This window comes from Misgurnus anguillicaudatus, chromosome 21 (genome assembly GCF_027580225.2).
Source record: "Misgurnus anguillicaudatus chromosome 21, ASM2758022v2, whole genome shotgun sequence".
Taxonomy (NCBI): domain Eukaryota; kingdom Metazoa; phylum Chordata; class Actinopteri; order Cypriniformes; family Cobitidae; genus Misgurnus; species Misgurnus anguillicaudatus.
Window position 1 is genome coordinate 37,137,778 of NC_073357.2, and position 27,239 is coordinate 37,165,016.

The following is a 27,239-nucleotide window of genomic DNA, read 5'->3' on the forward strand; positions in this document are numbered from 1 at the left end:
TGTTTTACTATGTTCTTACCTCAACTTAGATGAATTAATACATACTTATCTTTATTCAATGCTAGCACTTTTAATCTTTGTACAGCGCCTCGTGAATGTGTTAGCGTTTAGCCTAGCCTCATTAATTCCTATGGCTCCAAACAGGGATGAATTTAGAAGTCACCAAACACTTCCATGTTTTCCTTATTTAAAGACTGTTAAATGAATACAGTAGTTACACAAGTAATAAAACTTTTGTTTGGAGCCATAGGAATGAATGGTGCTAGGCTAAATGCCAACACATTCAAGAAGCGCTGTACAAAGATTAAAAGTGCATGCATTGAAAAAAGATAAGTAGGCCTATGCATTAATTCATCTAAGTTGAGGTAAGAACATATAGTAAAATATTGAAAAACTGTGGTGTTTTCCTTTAACTATACTGGAATGAGTTAACTGCAGAGGTCACATTTCGAGTGTGGATTACCATACCTGAAAATCATGGCACTTTGTATATGTCTTTATACTCCGTCTCTTTGTTTGTCATACTTTGAGCTGCGTGATGATGTGGATCAACTTTAAGCGCTATTCTTGATGTTGGCGTTCACTTGTAAAGTGGCTCTGATGTCAAAACGCCTCTCAAAATTCAAAATGCTTGCTACGGATGCGAAAAAACACAAATCACGAACTTGATCAGTTTTTTTATGACAAACAAAAGTTTTGGAGGCAGTCTGTAAACGTGATTGACACAACATGTGGTGGTATTTATTTTTTAACATGCAGAAATTTTGGACGGGTATTTCGGACCCAATGTGCAAAGATCTTTAGTGTTTCAGAAAAGACCTCAACAGTGTCACAATCTGAGTTCAGATTGACCAAGTCTGCAAACAAAAATCTAATTTATTATAGATTTCAAACATTTCTCATCAGATTTACCAAAATCCAAGATTATTTTAACTACTTGATAGAATCTACATTCATTTCAAAGCTCCGTACTCTTAAAGCATTTTAACAATTGTCTCATTTGTTTCTTTTTTATTTATCCTAAATTTAAGATAAAAACATCTGAGACTGAGTTGATACATAAATTAAACACAACTAAAATCTCCGTCAAATCTCCTGAGCATTAAAACAGTAAGCGCTGAACGATACATTTTTCCTCTGGGCAAAAGGCTTTGTATTTAGTGATTTCGTGTTTTTATGGGCGGGGTGTTATCTCATCTAATGTATCTGTTCATGTCATGTGGTTTCAGGCCGTTATGCTGTGTGCGTGTGGTATCTTTGTAACCAACAACATCCCTAACAACAGCTTCCATTGTAAAAGAAGCCATTGCCCATAACCCACCAATCAGTGCTGTGGGTTCCCTTTGTTTTAAAACCAGTCGACCATCTCCCTTCTCTCTGGCCTGCGTGCCTTCCACATCCATCAGCGTAATGGAGGCATGGGAGAACCTCACAGACCAGGAGCAAAAGAGGAGACGTGCAAAGAAAACAAGACCACTTCCACCCTCTAAAAATCACCATAAATAACTGCTACTCAAATGATGTCATAGTTAAGTGTTTGGTGTTGTGTTTACACACCAGCGTGACTCTCTGACACATGCACATAGACATACACACACAGTAATGTATACTTGATGAAAGATGGTACCAGAAAATCTTGACGCTAATGCATCAGTGAAAAAATATTTGAAATTATTAGTCATCTTTACACACACAGACAGGCATGCATGTGTGCACACATATCCAAACACACACTGTGTAGGCGTTACTGCCAAGCCCTGCTCGTGACATTAATACAAAGGCATACTCAATGGAAATATATGTTTAATTTCTTTGAAAGATATATGAGGGAAGAATGGAGATGTCTCAGTTCTGAGGGAAAATGAAGAAAATGATAATGAGACATATTAATGATGGTTGACTTTGACTGGAGCTATGTATAATTCATAATAATTGATTGCCCTGTTTTTAAGGAATACCTTTTCCCATGAAAAATGATCCCATTAGCGAGTGTTTAATCCAATCAAAGCTGTCAAAACACACAGGTTCAATCCCGTGTCTCACTCTGTTCATCGTCATAAGCGCCTTAGATTGATCACCCTCATTTCACCGTTGCATTTGGATGTGACATTTCATTCATAATTTTGGCGTATTCCCCTGTCGTATCGAAAAAGCTGGTCTGATCCATTTTTCCCATTTTGCTAGCTTGAGGGAGATGTTAGCTAAATCACTTGGAAATCAATCTGAAGATATATTTTCATGAAGGAAGCTTCTATTCATTTGAAATCTGCTGATCCTTTGACTGGCTTAAAAGGATTTATAACTTTCAGGCCATTCCGAGTTGAATTATTTACCGCTTAAGGTAGCTGCAGTGCTTCCTTTTTTTTATCAAAATAATGTTGAAAAACACGACCCCCATGTTGAAAAATTGAAAAGTGGAGTCTTTCTTTAAAATTGTGGCCTCGTAAATCTCACATAGTGACCTAATGTTTCTGGTTTCAGAGAGTAATCATCAAACATTTTTCCATTTCTCTATGTTGCCTGTGTGTGTGTGTGTGTGTGTGTGTGTGTGTGTGTGTGTGTGTTTGCACTTAGGCCTTTGTCTTTATTGCCTTTGATTGCACTCTTCCTTTCTATCAAATCCTACCCGTGCTGTCTTTTAACAATGCAGCCTATAGTTCATGCACACTCTGTGATCAATACCTGTTACGAGAGGTGTGGGAATGTAATAACACTGTGATTCATGTGTTTTAGGGTCCAGCTTTATTTACTATTCCCCATCTATCTCTTTTGTTCGGTGCCTGTGTTTTAGATCGCTACAAAATTGATTGGCACACAAGATAATCAGGCACGTATGATCAGATGGAAACAAATGCTGCCCTGTTCATCAGCCTATATTGGGAGCAAATTACAGCTTAGTCCTGACCTTTGAGCTTTAAATTTTTGACATGGACATGTTTGGTCAACTGGGATGATGTGTTTTTGTATCTCAGTTAATCTAGTGCGCCATTGCACACCGCCTCTAGACTGACAGCAGGAATAAAATACGCAGTTTACATGCGGTTTAATATTGCTAATAAATTTTAAATCCTGTTTCTGAGCCAAACAGGACTCGGAATGGTTTTAACCCGTTTACCTCGTCCTCCATTACAGTTGAAAATCACTACTTATTTGATTGACTCCAGATCACATCATATTAGAACATTGCAATAATGCTGTGTTTGTTTTTAGGTCAATCATCTTGGCACCTGCGATGAGGCGGCGTTGCGTCGGATTACGGCCGTGAGTTATGGTATAGTTTGCGCAAAGATTTGTGACTCTTGCGCATGGCACTCTGTCCGACCGGGCAGTTCTGATAAATAAGAATCGAATTTAGTAGCGGCTTTGACACGTTGATTGATAAAAAAGCTCATGGCTAAAGCCTCCCCTCTCTCCCATCTTATTCAGCTCGCGTCAAATGGTTTAAAAATCAATACCGGCCTTGTACACAAGCATCTGTGTCGGTGCTCTGGGGAGGGGGAAAAAGGAAAGAAAAGAAAAGCAGGGAAAGAAAAACACCTGCTCTCACCATGATGATTACTAATTTTTCCTGTCAGAGATGTTTGAAGACAAAATAATCATTGTGCGTATGGTTTGAGGGCAGGAGAGATTATTGTGTGATCCATTCAGATATCCGGTGAGAGAGGAAATCGCCCCAAAGCAGATGGATTGAGCTGTTGGGTAATACGTCAGAGAGCTGAGAGAATAACTCAATGAATAGACACAATAAAAAACGCACAAACACACAGTTTTATTACTGTGAGAAACTGATGCTTTTTTACAATTGAAAAAGTGAGATGAGCAACATGATAATACTTAGGACTAAGTCAGAACCACAAGAGCATTTGAGAAGGATTCTGTGCCATTAGTGTGCCTTGGTAATGATTAGAAAGAAGCGAGTCATTTAAAGAGCACCAATAGTCTGATTCGCGATTTTACATTTCCTTTGGTGTGTAAGTGTGTATTAGTACATGTTAATGACATGCAAAAGGTACATACCCCAAAGTAAAGGATGATGCGTCTCCAACGTAAATCTCTTTTCTTGGACTACAACAAACACACAGATTGTAGGCAACAGTTTACTTCCTAGGATTGGTGATGTTGAAAAGACCGACATTATCATAATTCATCCCGCTTCGGACTCAGCCTGTAAATTAACTCCTGTTAGCATTGCTCGCGAATCTTTCAAACGTGGTAAAGAGCGTCACATTTCCCGCTGATAAAATGGGTGCTCTTTAAATGAAGTTTTGTGTTTTCATGTTTTTTTTTTTTCTTTTATAGTTTCATTAACCATTGTTAGTCAAGAATCCATAAGCTGGAATGATTGCCTTTCTTTACCATCCTTCTCTTTAATTGTGTAATGCAATATCTGGTATAACTGTACACCAGTACAATACATACAGTACAGGCCATTGTCATTAGACATGCTTATTGTCCTTTTGTACTAGCAGGATTGGGATTTAACCCTAAAAACTGTTTGTATCTGTATACTGCTTGATGACAAATATGGCCTGTTGAACTGAAGAGGTCTTTTGTAGTCCAGTCAAACAGCAGCGTCCCCTTCTCTCACAGCTGGACTTGGGTCCTCGGGGGCCAGTGGATTAGGTGCCTGTGGATAGAGAGGGGAGCTATGCTTTATTTGTGAATCTAATGGATGGGCCTGTCTAAAAGAGAATTGCTGCAGTCAGGAGTGACTTAATGGTATAGGTAATTTAGTTTTGACAGTGGAAAACTGACAAGGCCTTTTTTAAAGTGACATTTCGCAGTTTTTCAACCTTCATAATATATTTGCAAGACCCTTGTGATAGTACATCGACTTAAAATAGGTTTAATGACATGTCTACCATAGCCTGACGGGGTCTGTATCGCTTTTACTCCTACTTTTAAACTTGGTTTTGGGTAGTAACCCAAGCACAAAAACGGACTACAAAATTCGACTGCTTTACTGCATACGTCACTTCCTCCACTTCCTCAAATTCGGACGTGAGAGCGCAACTATTAATTTTCCTGGTGTTTTTGCCATGGCCGAAGCAGCAACTAAGAAAAAGAAACCCAAGGTTTTGTTGGAGGAGACCAGAAAGAGAAAACGGGAGAGTGACAGAATTAAAGGAAGGACGAGGATCAATATCGAACCAGCGTTCACTTGCTGGCATGAACTAATGGAGGAGGAGTTCCTGACCGATGCTGACTTGGCCGTCATGCTTTTTGGATATATAAGTCCTGTCTGGGACCCGAACACAATTTTTTTTTACGTGAATTTTGCTGAAGGCTATTTGGGGAGTGTAGAGAGTGACTTATATCACGTGACTCTGTGGCACCATCTGTCACCTGCCTACACCGTTATGACTGGCTTGTAAACTTGAGCTACGCGATCTTTTGGCGTTTGAAAAAAATGTAACCCATGAAATTATATTTATATGAGATGCTGGAACCAACGTGATCTCACAAAGTTCCGTGGGATAGTCACAGAATTTTTTGCTATTTTTTCCGTGGCATTCTCGCGGATCTCTGCACTTTCCCGTGGCCCTGCCACGGACTTTCCTTTCCGTGGCATTCTCACGGATTGGTGACTCAACTGCTTTTTCCTATTTTCAAACCATTGTCGTTTTGGTTTAGGGTTAGATTTGCTGTTTGCGTTAGTATGTCACTTTATGTATTGGTTTATACTATTTTTTTATGATGTATTAATTTATATTTTTTAAACTTTAAAAAATTGTCGCCTGGCGTTAGGGTTAGAGTTGGGTTTGGGTAGGGATGTCATTTAATGTAAATCTAACCCTAAACCGAAGCGACAATGGTAAGAAAATAGGACAAAATAGTTGAGTAACCAATCCATAAGTATGCCATGGAAAAGAAAGTCCGTGGCAGGGCCATGGAAAAATGCGGAGATCTGTGAGAATGCCACGGAAAAATTAGCAAAAAATTCTGTGACTATGCCACGGAAATTTGTGAGATCAGGTTGGCTGTAAGGCGCACCGCAGAATTTGTGACCTAAAGAGTTGTCTTCTTTTCCTTTGCGACAGTGCTGCACCGTTTCTGGCCTCTAGGGGTGCTAGATGTGAAAAATGCATGTCTAGTGCCCCCTAGTGGCCAAAAAGTTCTGCGTTGTGCCTTTAAATAAAAGGCTTTTTACTATAGAAATGCAACTTTATGATTAAATGATTGCGTAATTTGGACTACTCTGGCCTCTGAGTAAGAGTTTACTGCTGTATCTACTAGTAGGTCTGGTCTTCTTTTCTGCATCCTTCTTTGAACTCGATTGCCAACTTTTTTGCCCAAGATGGAATAGATTCAAAGCTGAGACCGTTTTGTGTTTGTCTTTGTCCTCTGCCCATGCTCCATAAATAACTTTGATGATGTTTATGAAAAGTAATGGGTATTTATGAGAGTCTCTTAAAGCTTTGAAACTGGGGGAACGTAGAGGGAGACCCAACCATTGCAATGATTTTATTGAAATAAAAGTTGAAACCTCTTGGGATATTACAGTTAACCTGTCTACACTGCAGGGCTGTGTCGTAAAACATGCGCCCGCCGCACACTTGCATGTAGACTCCTGCAACCTTTAATGGAAAACTGAGATGTTCATAGAGAGTGTTTATCAGACTGTCTGTCTGTGCCCCGAGGACAACCCTTCACCGAAACACTATACACATCATAACGCTGTCCCGTCCCTTGTATGGAGCTCGTCCAACTCCTAATGGCTCAGAAATATTTATTTATTATCCACTCACTGCTGGAATGGAAACTAAATTGCACTCGTGTGATGCAGCTTTGCGCATTAAGTTCCACAAACATGGTAATGAAAAATGAAAAGCATATTTAGCTATAATTGCCACTTGGGAGATTTGCCAGATTGTGTTTCCTAAGTAAATGCTAAGAGAATGTAATGACTGCTTACAATTTACCACAAACCAAATCAATGCCTTGGAGGATCAGCTGTCATAAAATGTAACAGACAGAACTGTTCAAGAGTTGGTGTGTATGTTCACGCTTGGACAGAGAGCCAGCAACAAGATAAAAAAACAAAACTTTTATAAAAAATGAACCAGGAAGTCCCTTCTCACTCAGCACTTAATTAGCCTGAAGTAAAATGGTGCATTAAATAAAATGCCCTCTTTATTATAATAATTGCAGAATTTCCCCTGCAGCACATGTGTGTTTGTTTTAGGGAAATGGCCTTATCATTTTTGGAGGCTATTTTTGCAGCTGTCTGAGCAAAGTGCAAATAAAAGAAAGAGGAGGGGGCATTTTGTGAATGGGGGAGATTTCTATATCCAAATGTGGCAAGACAAAAAGGCACTTTAATAAAACTTTTTCACAGGGTAGTGTTGGGCGATATTGAGATCTTGAGCCTGTGAGATCAATGAGTTTACTTATTTATTTATTTGTTCATGTTTTACTAATTTATTACTTGATCACTTGATTTGATGGAAAAAAAAAGCCAGGGCAACACTGTCATGACTGCAACCTTTTTCAAATTGATGCCATTAATCCGAGCGCGGAAAAGCCCAGGCGCTCTAAAATTTCTTGCGTGCCAGGGAGTGGGAAAAACACACTTGCTGGTTTTAACCACAGACTGTAAAAATAGATGGACGTAGTGTCCTTGACTTCACCCATAGGTTTCTGAAGATCGTTTTTGAAGCTTAAAGTAGACGGTGTCTTCCGTCGCCATCTTGGCCGCACATCACTCGCGGATATCCGAACATGGGTAAAGAGGCGAGACGTGGGTGAAGCTGAGGTGACTGGTTGCTGAAACCACGCCCGCCTAGGTCGACTTCAGTGACATCACTGGCTGTGTAACCGTCACTCAAGTGGCCACACCCTGAATTATGCAGAACTTTAGGCTTAATATAATTTAAATGGATGAGTTACAAAAAAATCACCCCCCTCACAATTGTCATGAAGGGCAAAATTAGCTATACAGACCAAAAACACTTTTTGTACCAGGCTGTAAACATATTTTTTCCTATTGTAAAGTTGGCCAATTTAACATGGAGGTCTATGGGAATTGACTCCCTTTTGGAGCCTGCCTCTAGCGGCCAGTCGATGAATTGCAGTTTAAATCACTTTCGTATTGGCTTCATCAGAGAGATCGAAAGGTTGCCCCTCGGTTTTAACCCTCTGCGCGCTAACAACCTCTCTAGTACAAGGAAATGTCAGAGCCACCCGTATTACAATAATAACCATTGCCAACTATGGTCATAAAAGCCTGCCCATGGCGATATGTCTGACGTTCGTCGATACTATCGTCCATCGGCACAAACCTATAACAGGGTCTGATCTACTTTTTGTATTTGACATTGTAATTAGACTTACAGATTTTCTGAAATAGAATAATACAGTGGTTTTAATAAGTGATACACCGTGGCCTTCTAAAAGTTGAACTTTTGGAAGTTCTGTCCAATAGACAAAAATACTTGTCTCTCTTTGTAGGCAAATGAGGACTCCTGGCTTAGGAATTATAAGCCTGATTCTTGGTGGTAGATATGGCTTTATTTCCTGTAGCAGGATAACAATGACTTATCCATAGCTGCAGGGACGCCCATTCCTCACCCAGTGACATCATCATTTATCATCAGAATTCTGGATCTCTCAGTGTGGAGTGCTGAAAGACTCCATCATGATTTCCGAAACATCTGAGTCCCACTGTATTCATCTGCACAGCCTAATGCTGCTCACTATTAATGAAAAAATAACATATCAAAGAATACAAATGAGTGCTATAGGACTGCAAGTGCTTCAGAAATGGAGAGATAATTAGACTGTCCACCGCAGATTGATGGATGCGCGGTAATTGCCTTTGTGTTATTATTTCTGCTCCAGACAAAAAGAAAACGTACTTCTCTTGTCTTCCCACTATTGAAATTCATTAATCTCATTAATGTGTGGAATTAATATCATTTTATCAGACATTCCAGAACTGCTTGATGTGTGTGCAGCTACGCTTACAATCCAGAGACTGATCAATCAAGAGCTGCCCGCATCTGTGTTTGTGTGGATGTGCGATCGTACGAATGTGTGTTTATCGGCTTTGGCAGCTCTGTGCCAGTTTGTAAACAGATGAGTGTGTTTTATATCTCAAACATGTTTTGTGTATGATTTCTTGTTAATTCATGAAGGCCTACAGTATGCAAAGAATTACATTAGCACTGATTACAGCTGTCTGAAAAACATCTGCTGTGAATACACCTGTTTGGCATGCATACATAATGGCATATGCAGGTGCTGGGATGTGTGAATTAGTTTGCTACTGTAACTTCAATTTTTTTCTATGTAGTTAATTTCAAGAACAGTTTGAGAGGCTGTGAATAGAATAATAGATGTAATATATTGGGGTGCACCGATAAATGCAGATATACACTAATAATACATGGCCGATAACTATTCTAAATCGCACAGCCGATATTATTCACAGCTATTTCATGTACTATGACTTTTGATCAGTAAGTCCTTATCGATCTGAAATCACTGTTAGTTGGAGTCGTTTATAACATGCATTTGAAAAAACAACACTTGTCAAACATAATTATTTTACATATTCTTTATTATCATGAAAATACCCGAAAAGATTTGAAGTACAGCGATATAAATATATAACCTTAAGCCATTTCCTGGAGCTGCTTGTCATAGCTGCATGTATGGTTCTTCGTTTACAGCACATATTGAGTTTCTGGACGAGAGCGCTCCCTGGCAAATGGATGTAGCGGCATTTCACAATAATCCATTGAGAAGCATGGCAAGCATCATCGGCCGATATATTGGTTCACCCCTAATATATATTGCACAGGTGTGCATTATTTTCCAATAATGGATGGGACTTTGGAAAATAATGCACACCCGTTATACTTTAAATAGTATACCCGTTATGCATTATTTTTTAAATAATTCAAGGGACTGGAGTCAATTATTCCGCTTATACCATGGTACTGTAACCACAGACATTGCTCTGGTGGTTAAGACATTTGACAGGTCAGGTGTGCGGTTATTGAAAAATAATGCATACCCTGTTGAACATTTTTCAATCACTCAGAATTAAGCAGAAAAGCCCTGTGGTATACAGTAACAAAAATAGAAATAAATGTAATATATAGGCTACGATAAATCTGTACATGTACTGAATACATGTGCTTGTACTTCAGTTTGTATTCTAACTTTATTATAAAATCTAATCTAATAATTTGTTATTCACATTTTCACAAGTTAAATAACTAAATAAAAAAAGTAATGTACATTAAGTATCATATAATGGAGACATTAAGTCAGGTTAGATTGGTTTTCTTATATGGCATGCAGACACATATTGTGCCAACACACAGCAGTCCTTTTGTTCTCCTAACACAAAAATCAGTTTCTCATTGTTTGATAGATTTTCTTCTTTGTCTGTTTATGTAGTTTATTTTTGATAGATTTTTGATTAATGATTTTTATTTTTTGATTGTCTTAATATCCACGTACTTTCTGCATTTTGTTAGAAAGTGCAGCTCTGTCGGGATTTGATTTTGGTCACAGTGTGGACAAAACTTCTCTTCCTTCGTCAGCCATAGTTTTCCGTGTCTGCCATCTCTATAGTGAGTTTGTTTATCTGGTCAAGATGGATCTCACTTTTTGATCTGTCCATTTGTAAAGATATTCTGCCATTCTGTAACCCTATTTAGGGCCAAATAACATTGCATTTTACTTTGTTGTTGTGTTTGAGTTTTCTTTTTTCCAATTATCTTTTTATTGATTTTTAACATTTAAAAAGAGAGAAATAAAGAAATAAAATGAAAAGAAATAAAAATGAATAAATAGTAATGATAAAAAAACAGAAAAAGAATACAGCAAATTAAATCAAGTCAGTCCATGGTCACAGATCACGATTCATTTTTTAAAGTTATGTAAACATGCCAAACCCTGTTATGACATGGCAGCATGACATGGCAGCGTCAGAGGTCCATAAGCGGTTTCTATATCCTTCGGAAGGCATCTCCCTTATTTTTTAGGTTGTTCCAGTTTTAAAGTTTGTGTTTGATTTTTCCAATGACTGAATCAATTTTCTTTGATTTGTGTTATAATTTGGTTAACTTGAATAAGTTGATCAGTATTGTTGTTCAGATCATCAGTGTTATTATGAGTATCAGTAGATGTTAATGAGACATCAGGAAGCTCTAAATTAGTTCAAAGATGGAATTTGTTTCTTTACCCTGGCTCTTATTTCACCGCTTTATGGGAGTGAGGGGGTAGGTGTTTGTAGAATTTCATTGCCCATTTTTGAACTTTTATTATTAGTGGATATTTACGTGGACTTTTATTATTAGTGGATTAGTCAGCTCTCCATACACTGTTTGTTGTGTGCTGGTGCACTTAAAGGATGTTTTTACAAAGTTCTGTATGCAGGATCTTAATTGGGTGTTTTTCCCATTTGCTGAAATCTTGATTTGGATTTGTCTATGAGCCCCACACCTCACTGATACGGAGGGCATTCGGTTCAATCAATGATTCTAATATTTCCAGGCAAATTTTAATACGGGTCTCTATAAAGATTGACGTTTTTTGACCCCAGTTTATTCACTAAAAACAGTGAAAGTTTCCTGTAGATGTGATTTTTAAACCTAGGTATAGTTGTTGTTTGATGTTTGAGTTATGTGGTTAGTTCCTAAGTAAATATGTGTTGTGTTCCCTGGGATCTAGATCTTTTCTTGAAGGTGATCATTTTATTTTTGTTAAGGTTGACTGTCAGGGCCCAGGTCTGAGAGTATTGTTCTAGCAGGTTCAGATTCTGCTGTAAGCCGTGTATAGTGGGTGACAGCAGAAACAGATCATCAGTATACAGTAAAGATTTGATATCTGATTAGTGTAGGGTGAGACCAGGCACTGATAATCGCTCCAGACTGGTTGTCAGTTCATTAATGTAATCAAGCAATGTTGGTCCTAAACAGCAACCTTGTCTCATTCCAAACTCCTGAGAAAGGTATTTTGTTCTTTTTGTTTTGGTTTTCACTCTTCATTTACTTTCAGTGTACATTGAATTGATAAGGTCATAGGTTTTACCTCCTTTACCACTTTCAATGAGTTTATAAAATAAACCTTGGTTCCAGATTGAATCAAATGCTTTTTAAAGTCAATAAAGCGTGCACATATTTAGCCTTTTTTCGATTATAATATGTAGATGTGATCTGATTTGGTAACAATGCAATCTGACTTCTACTCAAGACATTTTGTGTTGACATCTACAAATCTACCGTTTTTTTAAAATACAGAATAACTTTCAGGGAAGTAAAGGCACTCAGAACTAGGGATGCACTGCAAGGAAAATTCTTGGCCGAAGCCGAATAAAATGAAAAACTGAGTTGAAGGCCGAATACCCAACAACCGAACAATTTTTATTTAATTTTTCATTTTCCTAATTATTTAGCCAATTTCCTCACCATTGCACAAGTTACATTCAGAATGTCCTTTTTAATATATTTATTTCACATTATTTAACAATAGTTTTTTTTTAACATTCCAGCAGTCATTATAGGGTCTTTTTACACCTGGTCAATTCTCTGATCAAATAGCTATAGATAGACTGTTCCATTTATATTCCACCACATAAATGAGTCTTGGCTTTTATTATTAATTCGATCTATTCCATTCCTGCGCAAAATGCAAATAATCTATTCATAACTATGCCTTAAGAAACTTGCAACAATGCTTATATGGCACTGTATGCTTATATGGCACTGTATGTTAAGCAGCGGATGTACGCCTGCGTGCGCGGTAAAGCACGAGCAAAGGGAAAGAGAGAGATGGCAGCAAGATTGACAGGAGATCATGACAGAAGAAAAAGTGTTTATTATTATTGTTAATAAACGTTTTATTTCTCATTTAATATAAGCGTGTTTGTCACTATAGGACTTTACTGGTTTTAGGAAGTTTTTATTACATCCTGCTGATGCTTTTTGTTGTTCTATGACATGAGATGAAAAGTTAAAGTCTCTCGTTCTCCGTGCTTGTGCATTTAGCAGATACCCAGTATTGCCACCACCGTGTCTTTCTTATACACTACGTGGTGTTCAGGATGTCTTGATTTTAAATGATAAATGAAACTTGTAGTGCTGTATGTTTCTCGTCTTTTTCGGACACTTGCTTTTACCAACTTATCTTTGATCCTTGATTTTTTAATCTTTTGCCAATTCTATTTTTTTGTGCCTGTGTGTGTTTAAATCCTATCGTGGTGGTTCTGCATTGAATGATAAGTTTGTGCTGGGAGGACAGCTCCCAGTGAAGGCCATGATAAGAGAAGCGTGTCATGGTAGATGTTTGGTAGATATACTTTAGAGTGACACTTTAACACCAGTTCAGGATGTATTCTTATTCCATCACTACTTCTATTGAACATGGGCAGGTATAAGATGAAAATGCACCTGTTAATGTGACTAGTGACTGGTGAAACATTTCCTGGTATGCAGGTGAATAATTGAATTTTTTTTAATATTACATAAAAAGCATGTTTTGTATAAAGCATATGTATTGCATTTGACCTTTTTAACTTTGCTTGAGCATATCCAAATCCATAACAATTAAAAAACGTCCAGTGTTTTAGAGGGATAGGATAGGTGGTGTGGTTGATCTCTTTATCCATGTCACAAGATATGCTGTCGGTTTCTCATTGCTCTTCCAGTGGTAACACACAGGGCGCTGGACGCAGCTCTATCACAGCGACACAGGCTGATTGAGTGCCGTGACTGCAGGCCATATCTCGCATGTCAGCGGTCACAGCCCAGCTCCTGTGATTTAGTGCAGAAAAGCATGTCAGGTGAAGCGGGATTGTGAGGGTGTGTGGTGTCAAACAGGCCTTGGGTTGTAAGTTATTTCAGGGATAGCTGAGGTATGGTGAAGAATAAAAGCGAGCGTCTGTTTATCCATTGTGTCAGGGCCGTCTGATTTATAAGTCATTAATACAGGATTTCAACAAACGTGCTGTAGATTTTGCAGCTGGAAAGTTCTGAAAGTGCTAAATCGTCAAAAGGTAGTAAAAGTAAAGTCAATTTCCACAGATTATAAAAGTTTTTTAATTTCTGTCATATGATGTTGTAGCTGCAAGTGTGTACTATATACAAATTAATTTGTCATAAGTATAATGGTAAAGACGGCTTGTAATGGTACTATAACTGTTTCAACAGTTTTAATTTCTTAATGGGGACATAATGGATGCCAGGGGATCTTAGCGATGTCATATTCTGTCCTCGGGCAGGTGTTTCAGTTTGTGAATGAGAGGAAATGGGATCTTTACACCCAATTTGAAGCGAAGTGAGTGTGCGTTTACATGGAGGATATCCCATGACCCCGGTGTAATGACTTGCAGACTACAGGTGGGCTTGCTCCTGTGTGGCACTTATGGTTCATATAAACACACTTTATCACATGCCAGAAGGCTCTTCATAGGACTGGGAAGTGCTTACCAAAATGTGTGCCAGACTATTTCAGGCACAATATTAAAAGATGCTTCTATTCAAATCATTGATTACAAATGACACAGATAGTTTTATTTCAGGCTAAAGGTTAACTTGTATATGTGGAGTCTATTACAGCCAGCACAAACTGCTTTGGTGGCCAGAAGATCAAACTGCCGTTAGCCTAACTGTGTCACCACAACATGAACTGGCACAAGGCTACTGTAAGCATACTAATAATTTAATAATAATAATTCACCCTCTGTGAGTTCAGGCTTTCTCAGTGTTTTGAGCACTAGCACCACCAAGATCATTAAGTTGATTTCTAGGGGCACACATACTGACAAAAGCATATACTCTGAATGCACTGTAAAATACTTTGTATAAATCTGTGTAATCTATGTGGTGCGGAGTGTATCCCTGGCATGTGACCACATTAGCAGGAAATGCATTTTTTCTTTGAACATAAAATTGAATTTGTAACGTAGTCACTTTGAGCGTTTATAATTACAGAAATAAGTTGCAAACCACAGTGGATTTTTATTGTATACTAATTTACCAAACAGTAATTGTAAGAGATGCCCTGTCTTGGACTTTTACTTGGTTACATTTACTGTCCTCTTCTTTTTCCTCCTTTCTTTTCCTGATCATGTGTTGGCCATGTGAGGTGTAGTTTGGCGGGCGTGGCAGGGGCCTGCGGTATTCCTGCGCTGTGACTACAAAAGGGAAACATGGCAAGCAGTGTAAGCCAGCACTGAAAACAGCTGTTCACGCATCCTTTCTCCTTTTAATGACACTTCCGCGGCTGCCCACGGGCAGCTCAGGCTCTCAGTACAACAGCTACTTTTTCCCCCAAGTATGAACGCTGTCTGTGTTTAATTGTTGGCAGATTTGGTTTCCCTGTCTCCCTCTTACTGTATGCTCTCTTTTTTTCTCTCTCTCACTTCTTCCAATGTAGCCATGGGGATGGTTGAGGGTGTCTCAGACCGAAAAACAGAGACAGAACTTTGGTAATGTGTTTCAATCCTAAGTACATAATCTTGCTCTCCTCTCAGATCCTTAAAGCATTGGGGAACTTGCCCGAAACCAAATCAAATATTTCAGTGTATCGTGAGCAAATCTGTTTATGTGTCCTATAAAGCCCATAATAACTGTATTTATGCTGTTTTTATACTGCACTGAATTTATACTGCACGTATCCACAAACATTATTATAAAATATACAGAATATTAAAGCTAACAATGGCAATTGGCATGCTATTATTAACATTTTTGCGGTGGGCACAATCAAGATTTAGGGTAAAATTTATATAATTGTATAATGAAAAGCATGTACCTTAGGTCTTTTTAAAGGGTGCTGCCCCACTGACAGCTAGGGTACATATTTTGACTTTTTTCTAACAATGTAGGTCCTCAAGGTATGGTAATCTACCCAAAATTGTATTCTGTTTTGTATTCCTGTAAAGGAACCAAACGAAAACTTGGGGTACAGCCTTATTGACAGAAAAGGTACAGTTTTGTACCTTTATTTCTGACAGTGTAGGGGTGCACCGATAAATGCCAATATACACTAATAATACGTGGCCGATAACTATTGCACAGCCGACATTATTCACAGCTATTTCATGTGCTATGGCATTTGATTAGTAAGTCCTTATTGGTCTGAAATTACTGTAAGTTTAAGTCGTTTATAACATGCATTTGAAAAAGCAACACTCGTCAAACATAATCATTATACATACTCTTTATTATCATGAAAATACCTGAAAAGGTTTGAAGAACAGCAATATAAATTTATCCTTAAGCCATTTCATGGAGCTGCGTGTCATCATAGATATGTATAAAGGCTAAATGTCTTCCCCGCGCCGCTGGCCAAATGAGTGGAACTTCCACTTTTGGCGGCCATCTTTACCACAGGCAGCTCGCTCACTTGTAGCATTGAGTTTTAATGGTGCAGGTACTTTTAAATGACCATAACTTGCTTAATTTTCTACCGATTTTCAAACGGTTTGGTTTGTTATAAACGTCAAAGATGTACCTATGACACTGCATACTTATACTAAAAAAATCATGAAACATGTTAAAGCATCCATAATTATATCCACGTTAATAACATTTGTAAGAAACCAAACCGTTTGAAAATTGGTAGAAAATGTAGCAAGTTATGGTAATTTAAAAGTACCTGCACCATTAAAACACAATTCTACGAGTGAGCGAGCTGCCTGTGGTAAGATGGCCACCAGGTGATGACTTTATAGACTCCGCCGTAACACATCTAGTCTTTATACATATATGCGTGTCATAGCTGCGTGTGTATAGTTACTCGTCTGCAGTATATGCACAAGAGCGCCCTCTGGCTTTTGGATGTAGCGGCATTTCACAGTAATTCATTGAAAAGCATAGCAAGCATCATCGGCCGATAATCGGTGCACCCCTAGATAATAGCCACACTAAGAAATGATTATCACAGGCTAGAAGGGCTTATTGGATGGGCTACTGTAGGTTGTGATTTCGCAAAGTTCATGTCGCTGATGTTAAAAAAGAGAAAGTTGATGACCAGTTCCATTTTTCATGTTTAGGGGTGCCAGTTACGACCATCTCGAAGTAGCCAGTAATGGAGCAGTGTACAGTACCAGCAGTCTGAAAGACACATCAGCAGTATACTGTAAGACATCTGTATGGAGCTTCAAAGTTGGACAAAGGAGTTTGGCAGGTCACGGCTACAAGGTACGTTTAATACTTGGTTAAGGGTCAAGGTTTGAGGTTCCCACATTACAGTTTGAGCTTGGAGAAAAAAGGTCAGCAGCTGTCTCTAAAGGATGCCAAAGATGGGAACATTTACCATTTACCATGGAGGATGAATTCAGGATGACACCAGAAGTGCGGCTCTGAACACTAGTGACCCAGAGGTACAGTGCAAGCCTGGGTGATAAAGTAGTTGAACCTTGGAGGAAAGGGGAGGGAAAATTAGTAGGGGTTTAAATCGGACAGTTTATTACGATGCAATACGATATGTGATACGGTTTTGCCGGTACATCGAACGCTTCTTCGCTCTGATTACGATTTGAATCCGATTTGATTCATTTATCGATATTTCTATATTACGTGCCTACTAAAGCCATTACATTTTTCCTTACAAATGCAACCAAAATATATAATACAGACATTTAATTAAACTCTTTGAAAATGGCACAATCTCTGTCCAAATTGAAACATTTACAACAGCAAACAAATACACTTTTATTAAATAAAGACAAATGAATAATGATGGGCAAAATGTCACATAAAATCAATCATAATTGTTTATGATGAAATAGAACGGTTTTGACTGAAATGTGGACATATGATGCTTGCCCCAGAATTTTCGGGTGTTTGTTGTATGACCCCCCACCTCTACAATGGGTTTATAGGAGCACTGGAACAATCCTTCCTAAAATGCATTAAACTTTCATTTACAAAGACGTGAAACTCACGAGTGGTCAGGGTTGTTCACTGATATGCTCACACAAAAATCGCTGCAAAAGATGCTTTAAGTGTAAAATACCGAACTTGTCCTTTAAAGATTTATTCTGTCACACAACATCAGATCTAACAGTCAAACAAGTGCTGCAGTGGTCTCCTTTGAGAGATTTTTCTTAAACTGATCAACATGTCAGGAAAGAGAAGACTGCATTTTGCATGAACAGTATAACCTGCAGTGTTGCTGCATTGCATTGACTTGTTGATGTTAGCAGATGGAAAAACAAGTAATGCACGCTTTGGTGGAAATGCATAGATAGACGTTGCATCAAGGATTAAGGATGTGGAGAGTGTCAAAATAAACTTCCCTTAAATTGTTTTTTTTTTTATGTGTGGCATCGATGCATCAGGTCTTTACAAATAAAAATTATGTATTGATCCATATCCATACCATACCCCTAACAATTCGGTCATCCTACAGTTAGAGACTCTGCAGTGTTCTTGTGGTGATCTTGTTGACATTGAATTGTAGATATGGCATTGCTTTATAAATTCAAAGTTTGATGTGGAACATGCTCCCTTAATCATTTCATATTAGCTACCGCTGTATGTGTCAGGCTGTCTGCTTGGACACATCTGGTATATGTCCAGCCTTTGAAGACTTTATCATATGAATGAGTTAAATCTGCCTATTCCAGCTTTTAATTGGAGGTCATTAATCATGAAGCTCATCCTGCAGTTAACAGACCTATGTTCAGGTTCCTGAAGGTTTACCCTGGCTTATATATGCATGCACGTGTGGCTCGGCCCTGCTGTGCTGTTTCCCATCTGCCTTACAAAGTTATTCATTTGTAATGATTAATGCACGTTTAGTTTTTATCCCTTGCTAATTTTAAAGCACCCTTCGAACCTCTAATAAATTTACCATCTTTACAGCCATCATGAAAGTCAGAGTTCCTGATCATAGATTGCAGAAACCAGCAATTACCCTCCATAATGAGCAGTGCCACGTTAGAGGTGATGCGTCCTTAAATTTATTATTTCAAATCATTATGCATCGCATTAACGCATTTAACAAAGCCTCGTTTTAATTCTTTGGTATAAATTTAAGAGTTCAGGCCAATATCATGACCCTCAACTCAGCACAATAGATCCCTTAAGCAGATAATCCATAGGGGTTGATTTGCGAGTCATCATGGGGTGAATTAAACCCAATCATGCCTGAATTAATCATTTCTACACTTCTACAATATACTACTGGACCTTGCCTTAAACATTTAAGGCCAGTAAAGACAGCAAAGTTGATCTATAGCGAATGAAAAATGAGTGTACACTACAGGGTTATTTTTAACACAGTGTTTGATCAAAAAGGGACAAACCTAGTGATGCACCGAAATGAAAATTCTTGGCCGAAACCGAAAACCGAAAAAAGGAAACCAAGGCCGAAAAACCGAAACCGAAACACCGAAATAAATTATTATGCCAATTATTAGTACAATTGCATTTATGGCTATCACTGTGTGCTAACTTTACTAGGGGTGTGTGACGGATAAAAAAACTCACAGTTCAGATCACATTACAGTTTTTGAGGCACAGATCAGATTATTTTTCGGATTAGCAAAAAGCAGGTGGGAAAAATCTAATAAACAATAAAGAAATTGCAAACATTTATAAAAGAGAACAAAGTTGTACATTAATAAGGTCTGAAATTAGCATTAGGTACAGAAATCAAATTAAATTAATCATAACACAATAAATTAAATATATTATTATTTTTTAGAGCTATTTGTCTCTTTGTCATGGGTTGTTTGATCAACATTAATGACACAGACTTCAGTAGGTTAATCTGACTGTAATCTATACAGACATAAACAAATGTTTTTATTAGAAAAAGAATACTGTGAAGAGAATTTTGTTTATATGTGCCCTGTCAATAACACAGAGAATTTATGTTTGCTTGTTTTTTTTTTAAACGCGTCTCTATTCAAATTATTACTCTAGTGCAGCACTGATTTGGAGACATTTACAGTACATTAAAACATTAGGATAGGTGAAGAAAAGAAAGCGATCCACCATTGCAAACACAGTTTAGAACAAACAAGAAGACAACAAAGAACAGGAATCAAACAATATGGTAACAAACATGCTCCACAGCTTTCTGTTTATGGATGAAATAAAATTAAAGAAGAAAAACGATAGTATGTGTGCAAATGCTGTCTATTTCCTTTGTATAATTGTTTGTAGTGGAGTGTCCTGTCTAAATATTTTCACGCGCATGCGATGTTGTACGCGGACTGTACGCGCACTGTCCGTGCGGTCTCAAATTTTGGGCTGCCTGATGACGAAAATGATGGCGCCCATACGCGGACGTCCCTAGTATACTTTCGGCTTTAAGGGCACAAACGCATGCATATACAGAGACTGATGGTGAATCCCAAACAGCGCAACAGTCCCTCCACATAAAAACGTTACGTTGTGTTTCATTGCTTTATTCGCCAAATGTATGTTAATGGATTACAGTAAGAGACACATAGCGCGACTCTCTCTAAAGTTTACACATCAAGACATTCTTAATCTTTGCAGATGCGTGCAAACAGCTGGACCCTGAGTGAAACCTGCTTGAGCACGAAGGGGAGGGGTGGGAGACGACTGATCACCGTGAAGGCTGAGTGAAACCCGAGCGCTCGCGCACAGATGAAAGGGGCGCGGTTGACATTCATTTTCGGTTTACATTTTCGGCTGGATTTTTTATTTCGGCCCGAAACCGATAATGCCATTTTCGGCCGAAATTTTCGGTGACCGAAATTTCGGTGCACCCCTAGACAAACCCAACCCATTGGGTTGTAATTTATCCTATGCTGGGTTGTTTCAACCCATTGTTGGGTGCAATATAAACATTTATCCCCTATTTCACAGACAAGACTTAAGGCTAGTCCTAGACTAAAATTCAATTCAATTTTATTTATATAGTGCTTTTCAAAATAGTTAATTGTTTCAAAGCAGCTTTACATTAATAGATGTATGAAAAGCATAGAAACATTAGCATAGTAACAATGTAACGAACAGTAAAGTAGTTAAGCCAAAGGTGGCGGTCTCTCCAGGGGATGAAAAAAACCCTAGGAGAAAAACACTCCTGGCTAGTCCAGGGGGAAAACTCCTAGGAGGGAAAAAACCCTTGAGAGAGATACATATATATATTTATGTATATAAATACTATCGGGGTATGTGAACGGGTAAGCGAATTAAACTGGTTTCGCCGGTGGTCGCTGGTCAGGCATCGGCTGGGCATCTCGTAGCAGGACGGTCAGTAGATCAGCGGTGTGATGACCTTTACGGTTGCAGGAACTGGGTCTGTTTGTCTCATTGTCCTCAGGGTCGAGGACGAGACAGGGAGAGAGAAACAGAATCCTATTAGCGTAGGGGCTGTTCACATGTAATGCAAGTGTCATACAGTATAGTGGTTTAAGGCCCAATCCCAATTCTACCCCTTACCCCTTCCCCTTTCCCCTTCCCCTTTGTTTCGCGCGTTCACGTGAAGGGGTAGGGGTGTCTCAATTCTCTTTTGGCTGAAGGGGAAGGGGTAGGGGTAAGGGCCAGATAGCCCTTCAAACAAAGATTTTTCAGGACCACACTTCAGACGAAGGGGTATGATAAATTTCCAATATGGCCCATAAATTTAAGTATTTTTGGACATTAAAAAGTATTTTAATAACAAATAATCACTTGTTTTATGTTGCCTTTAATCTTGTGTTCATGTATACGGTATGTTCTCAGAAAAAAGATTTGTAAAAATCGCCATGAAAAAAAGTTTGCTAATGTTATTGACTTATATTTTTGATTTATAATGTTATTGACTTATACAACATATATTATTTTAATAATTTCTTGTAATATTACATTTTATTGTATTATTACATCGGAGCATCTATGACGTAGGAGCTAGCAACGACTAATGATGACGTGTAACGGTCTAGTAGTGGTGTCCCATTTCTTAGGGGAATATTTTCAGCCCTACCCCTTGACTCTGTTTCAAGGGGCAAAGGGAAGGGGTAGGCGTAGGGGTAAGGGCAAGGGGGAGGGGTATAAAATAGAATTGGGATTGGGCCTAAGTCAGCTCGGTTCCAGACAGGCTAACTATTGCAGCATAAGTATATTACCAAATATCAGGTATGTTTGAGCTTTCCCAACTAAAATTAGCTTACAATGACAGATCTCAAAATATTCCAGTGCCATTGTTTTGTCTCAAGATAAACCCCAGTAATGTCTTTTTCTAAGACATGCTTATAAAAGACGCTTAGTCCTGACTTTAGCTAAGCCTTGTCTGTGAAACCGAGCCTTAGTTAGTTCATTTAAGCCAACAACTGGGTTTGTCGCTTTTTGACCCAATGTTGGGTTGAAAATAACCCAGCATTTTTAGAGTGTGACTTTATAGTGAATGTACTGTATTGTAATATTTCAGCAATAGAAACCCTATGGGGCGGTTTCCCGGACAGGGTTTAGATTAATCCAGCACTACGCCTTGGCTATATTACAGGCTCGGACTGGCCATAGCGAGGACCGGGAGAATTCCCGGAGGGCAGCTCTGTTTTTTTGGCCACGAGGGTCGGTGTTCTCATGCCACCGGGTTGAAGGTTGCTGTCCCTAGGCTGCCAGTAGCTACTTATCCAGCCCCATTCGCGTAATTTGCGATTGGAGATGTCCCTGCCGCTTCATGCCCAAGTTGATTGTGTCCCAAATCCCGCTTTCTTGTGCTTTTCAAAGCGCTCAGCTGTGTACACCAGTTTTGTTTCAGACACTTGATGTGAACAGCCTCTAAAAGTAAAAGGATCTACAAATCATTTCGTAGATGTAACAATGAATCGTCTATGAATACCCTAACAGAGTAACAACAATTTATTTGCTGCAAAAGCAAAGTTTATTGGGAAAAAGTAAGTTTCATATGAATATCTCAATTAAAACAATAATTTGAAAGTCCATTATATATTTGTTCTTTTTGACACAAGATAGGCCTACCTTACGTTATTTGACAATATACATGATCTAAGTAATAAAAATTAAGATAAGCATTTTTATTTTTTCATCTGTTTCCCCTGCATACTTGATAACATGCTTGTGTATTGTATATAAGGGGTTTCCAAAGTTTTTCAACCCAACAGGTAATCTCATGACCCCCATTAAAAAAAATAGAAATATAGGGGGAAAGACAAAGACATTAGTTCCCTTTCAGTAGTTTTTGAATAAGTTTAATTGAATAATATTAAAATAACTTATGGTAGGGCTGCACGATTATGGCAAAAATCATAATTGTTTGATTTGCACTGAATTGGAAATTATATACAACCCCAAAACAGAAAAAGTTGGGATACTGCAGAAATTGTGAGTAAAAAAGTAATGGAATAATTTACAAATCTCATAAACTTATATTTTATTCACAGTAGAATACAGATAACATATCAAATGTTGAAAGTGAGATATTTTGAAATGTCATGCCAAATATTGGCTTATTTTGGATTTCATGAGAGCTACACATTCCAAAAAAAGTTGGGACAGGTAGCAATAAGAGGCCAGAAAATTTTAATGTACATATAAGGAACAGTTGAAAGACCAATTTGCAACTTATTAGGTCAATTGGCAACATGATTGGGTATAAAAAGAGCCTCTCAGAGTGGCAGTGTCTCTCAGAGGTCAAGATGGGCAGAGAATCACCAATTCGCCCCATGCTGCGGCGAAAAAGAGTTTTCTGAGTTTCTTAGAGAAAAATTGCAAAGAGATTGAAGTTATCATCCTCTACAGTGCATAATATCATCCAAAGATTCAGAGAATCTGGAACAATCTCTGTGCGTAAGGGTCAAGAAGCGAAAACCATACCGGATGCCGGTGATCTTCGGCCCCTTAGACGGCACTGCATCACATACAGGAATGCTACTGTAATGGAAATCATAACATGGGCTCTGGAATACTTCCAGAAAACATTGTCAGTGAACACAATCCACCGTGTCATTCGCTGTTGCCAGCTAAAACTCTATAGGTCAAAAATGAAGCCATATCTAAACATGATCCAGAAGCACAGGCGTTTTCCCTGGGCAAGGCTCATTTAAAATGGACTTTGGCAAAGTGAAAAACTGTTCTGTGGTCCAACGAATCAAAATATGAAGTTCTTTTTTTGAAAACTGGGACGCCATTTCATCCGGACTAAAGAGGACAATGACAACCCAAGTTGTTATTAGCCCTCAGTTCAGAAGCCTGCATCTCTGATGGTTTGGGGCTGTATGAATGCGTGTGGCATGGGCAGCTTACACATCTGGAAAGGCACCATCAATGCTGAAAGGTTTATCCAAGTTCTAGATCCATATGATCCCATTCAGACGTCGTCTCTTTCAGGGAAGACCTTGCATTTTTCAACATGACAATGCCAGACCACATACTGCATCACGTACAACATCATGACAGCTTGGTAGAAGGATCCGGACACTGAAATGGCCAGCCTGCAGTCCAGATCTTTCCCCCACAGAAAACATTCAGCGAATCATAAAGAGGAAGATGCGACAAAGAAGACCTAAGACAGTTGAGCAACTAGAAGTCTGCATTAGACAAGAATAGGACAACATTCCTATTCCTAAACATTGGGCTTCCTCCAGCTGTTCCTTATATGTACATTTAACTTTTCTGGCCTCTTATTGCTACCTGTCCCAACTTTTATTGGAATGTGTAGCTCTCATGAAATCCAAAATGAGCCAATATTTGGCATGACATTTCAAAATGTGTCACTTTCAACATTTGATTTGTTATCTATACTCTATTGTGAATAAAATATAAGTTTATGAGATTTGTAAATTAGTCCATTCCTTTTTTACTAACAATTTCTACTGTGTCCCAACTTTTTCTGTTTTGGGGTTGTATTTGCTGCAGAGAATAGTGCACTATTGCAGACTTATGTAGACTACTAAGGATTTAATGATGATATTATTTGAATATAGTCAGTCGTGAACTAAAGTGGGCCAGTCTAAGGCATGAAACGTCAGGGCTGAAAATGAGGCCCACTCCGGCCCTGCTATATTAGGATATTTAAGTCATATTTACAAACATACCTTACAAAAAACAATACTGGTGTGCATCTTGAGACAAAACAATGACACTGATGTATGTTAAGATATGTCATTACAAGGTGTTTTTTTAAATTAAACATCCATTGTAGTCTGGATATGCCCTGTCCGGGAAACTGCCCCTATAAGTTTAGAACTGAGTTTAAAGAGATACCTTTATAAAACTTTTTTTTATTACTAAATACAGTGCAACGGTAAAATGGTACAGTATGACTGTCTAACTGATTTCAGTGTTATTACAAGTTCATGTGTTTAAGACAGGATGACCTGCACTCATTTTTAAAATGTGTTGCGTTTCAATAATACCAGCAAATGAATTATTTGACTTAGTTAGTTAATGCATAGTGCCCCAGCTACACTTAGTCAGGTAGCTAATGGTAAGGTAACAGCAGTGTAATGTTTAGAATGTAATTATGAAAAGAGTCATCAATCATCTTAAGTTCACAATTCTCACCCGATAAAGTGTCACCCCGTCCGCTGAAGAGATTTTGGAAATTAAAAAATTTGAAATAACATTCCCTCAATGACTCCTTTTCACGCGCTGCTTTGATCTGACGTTATCCAGTTGGAATGTGGGAAATATTATGGTTATGAATACCTCCTCTTATTACTAACCCAGAGCGTTTCTAATGTGTGAGGTGGTGCATAGCTCTGGCCTTGTCTTTCTCTTCAGGTGGTCAGCCAAGGGTCATTTCTCATGCCGGCTAAGCAGATACCTGCCCATTATTTGCTTTCAATTACCGTTATGAACTGTGCAAAGAAAACATATGCCATATATTGAATAAACCTAACAGCAGCTGTCATGCCATGCGACGAATAAACCGGTCCAGAAAAAAATCTAAATATAAGAAACATCGCGCAAGGAAATCTAAAATTAAGATAATTAGTTGATTTTAAAATACTGAACCATTACAAGGAAATGTGTCACAGAAGTGATGAGAAGACATTAATCATGAGCTGAAACACACACACACACACACACACACACACACACACACACACACACACACACACACACGCTGCACTACAGAGCTGTTACAGCATGCACAAACTTAGCACACTGAACTCCTTTGAGATCTTTATTATGGTTTTTCACGCACATTTTAATTTAAGCTCTGCATGCTTTGGCTACATGATCATACCATCTTGGACAGACTGCACATTGAGAAATTTTGGGGGTCTGGACACCAGCATGTGACTGTAGTAATTAAGGTGCTACTTTAGGTGTGTGTGCGTATGCGTGCCGTGTTTGTGTACAGGTCTGGCTGTATGTCGAATTTTTTTCATGAATATAGAGATAAACCAACTTGTGAGGTGGTTTATGTATAAATCAGGCTCATTTATAATGTTTTAAATAAAAATAAAGGCATAGATTTAGATTGAAAATATCATTCGTATTGTACATTATGCAAATACTGTAATTCAAGTCTGGGATGCTCTAACTAATACACTGGAACAAACCTGTGTGTGTGTTTTGGGAGGTTGCAGGCTCTTGTGTAGAAAGAGACAATTTTTGCTGAACAGGTACAGTAGTTAAAGTAAAGAGTATTTGATTTATAAATAATCTTAATTATATAACATATAGTAATGTTTAATAACATAAGGATCGTGAAGATGACCACTAGCAGATGATGACCACATCTGGCTGAGCATTGTCTGTGTGTGTACGTGTAAATAATGGGGGTTTGAGAAATTAAGAAAAAGAGAGATGGCCAAGTGTGTGTGTTTAGGAGCTTGAGAGTTCATTTTGGGGTTAATTTTCCATTCATTTTTCATTTTTGTGATCATTTCTAATCACTGGGCTGATGAGAGCAGCCTCCGGGCAGTTTGATAACTGTTATTGCATACTGAATAGCCTCCATTTTTAAACAGAGGATGTTATGATAGCTGAGGTCAAATGGAGGGGTCACTCTTCATTCAGATAAAAGAAGAAGGAAATGACACGTTAATGGCCGCTGCCTGTCACGGTGGTCCTCACAGTGAGTCATCCAGCTGTTGCTTGGGTCAAGCAGAGGATTATGGGTAAAGGATTAAATATTATTAATGCCCCCGTTTTTGCTGTGGATCTGTGTGACAAACAGTACAAGTTGCTTTTGTTTGTGTGGAATGACATCCAGTATGTAAGCGTCAGCAGCAAACATTGCCTTTAGCTTAAATATGTAATGCAATAATTGCAATTTAAATCTATTAATTCATGGTTAGGGTATACAATAATAGTGTTGTCATGGACAGTTTTTTTCCC

At 38.4% G+C, this 27,239-nt stretch overlaps 1 protein-coding gene across 8 annotated transcripts in view; it reads left to right on the plus strand.

Annotated features, from left to right (window-relative positions):
- The window catches only part of sall1a (spalt-like transcription factor 1a), a 203,370-nt gene that overhangs the window by 25,787 nt on the left and 150,344 nt on the right, over window positions 1-27,239 (plus strand). For 5 of the 8 annotated variants that reach the window (XM_073859047.1, XM_055205700.2, XM_055205662.2 and 2 more), the window contains one exon: window positions 17,015-17,162. In XM_073859047.1, coding sequence (XP_073715148.1) covers window positions 17,114-17,162 — 49 coding nt within the window. In that variant the 5' untranslated portion in view covers window positions 17,015-17,113. Of the gene's footprint in view, window positions 1-15,134; window positions 15,292-15,393; window positions 15,446-17,014; window positions 17,163-27,239 lie in introns of those variants that run through there. The other 3 variants (XM_055205741.2, XM_055205673.2, XM_073859048.1) reach the window with 2 other exon arrangements.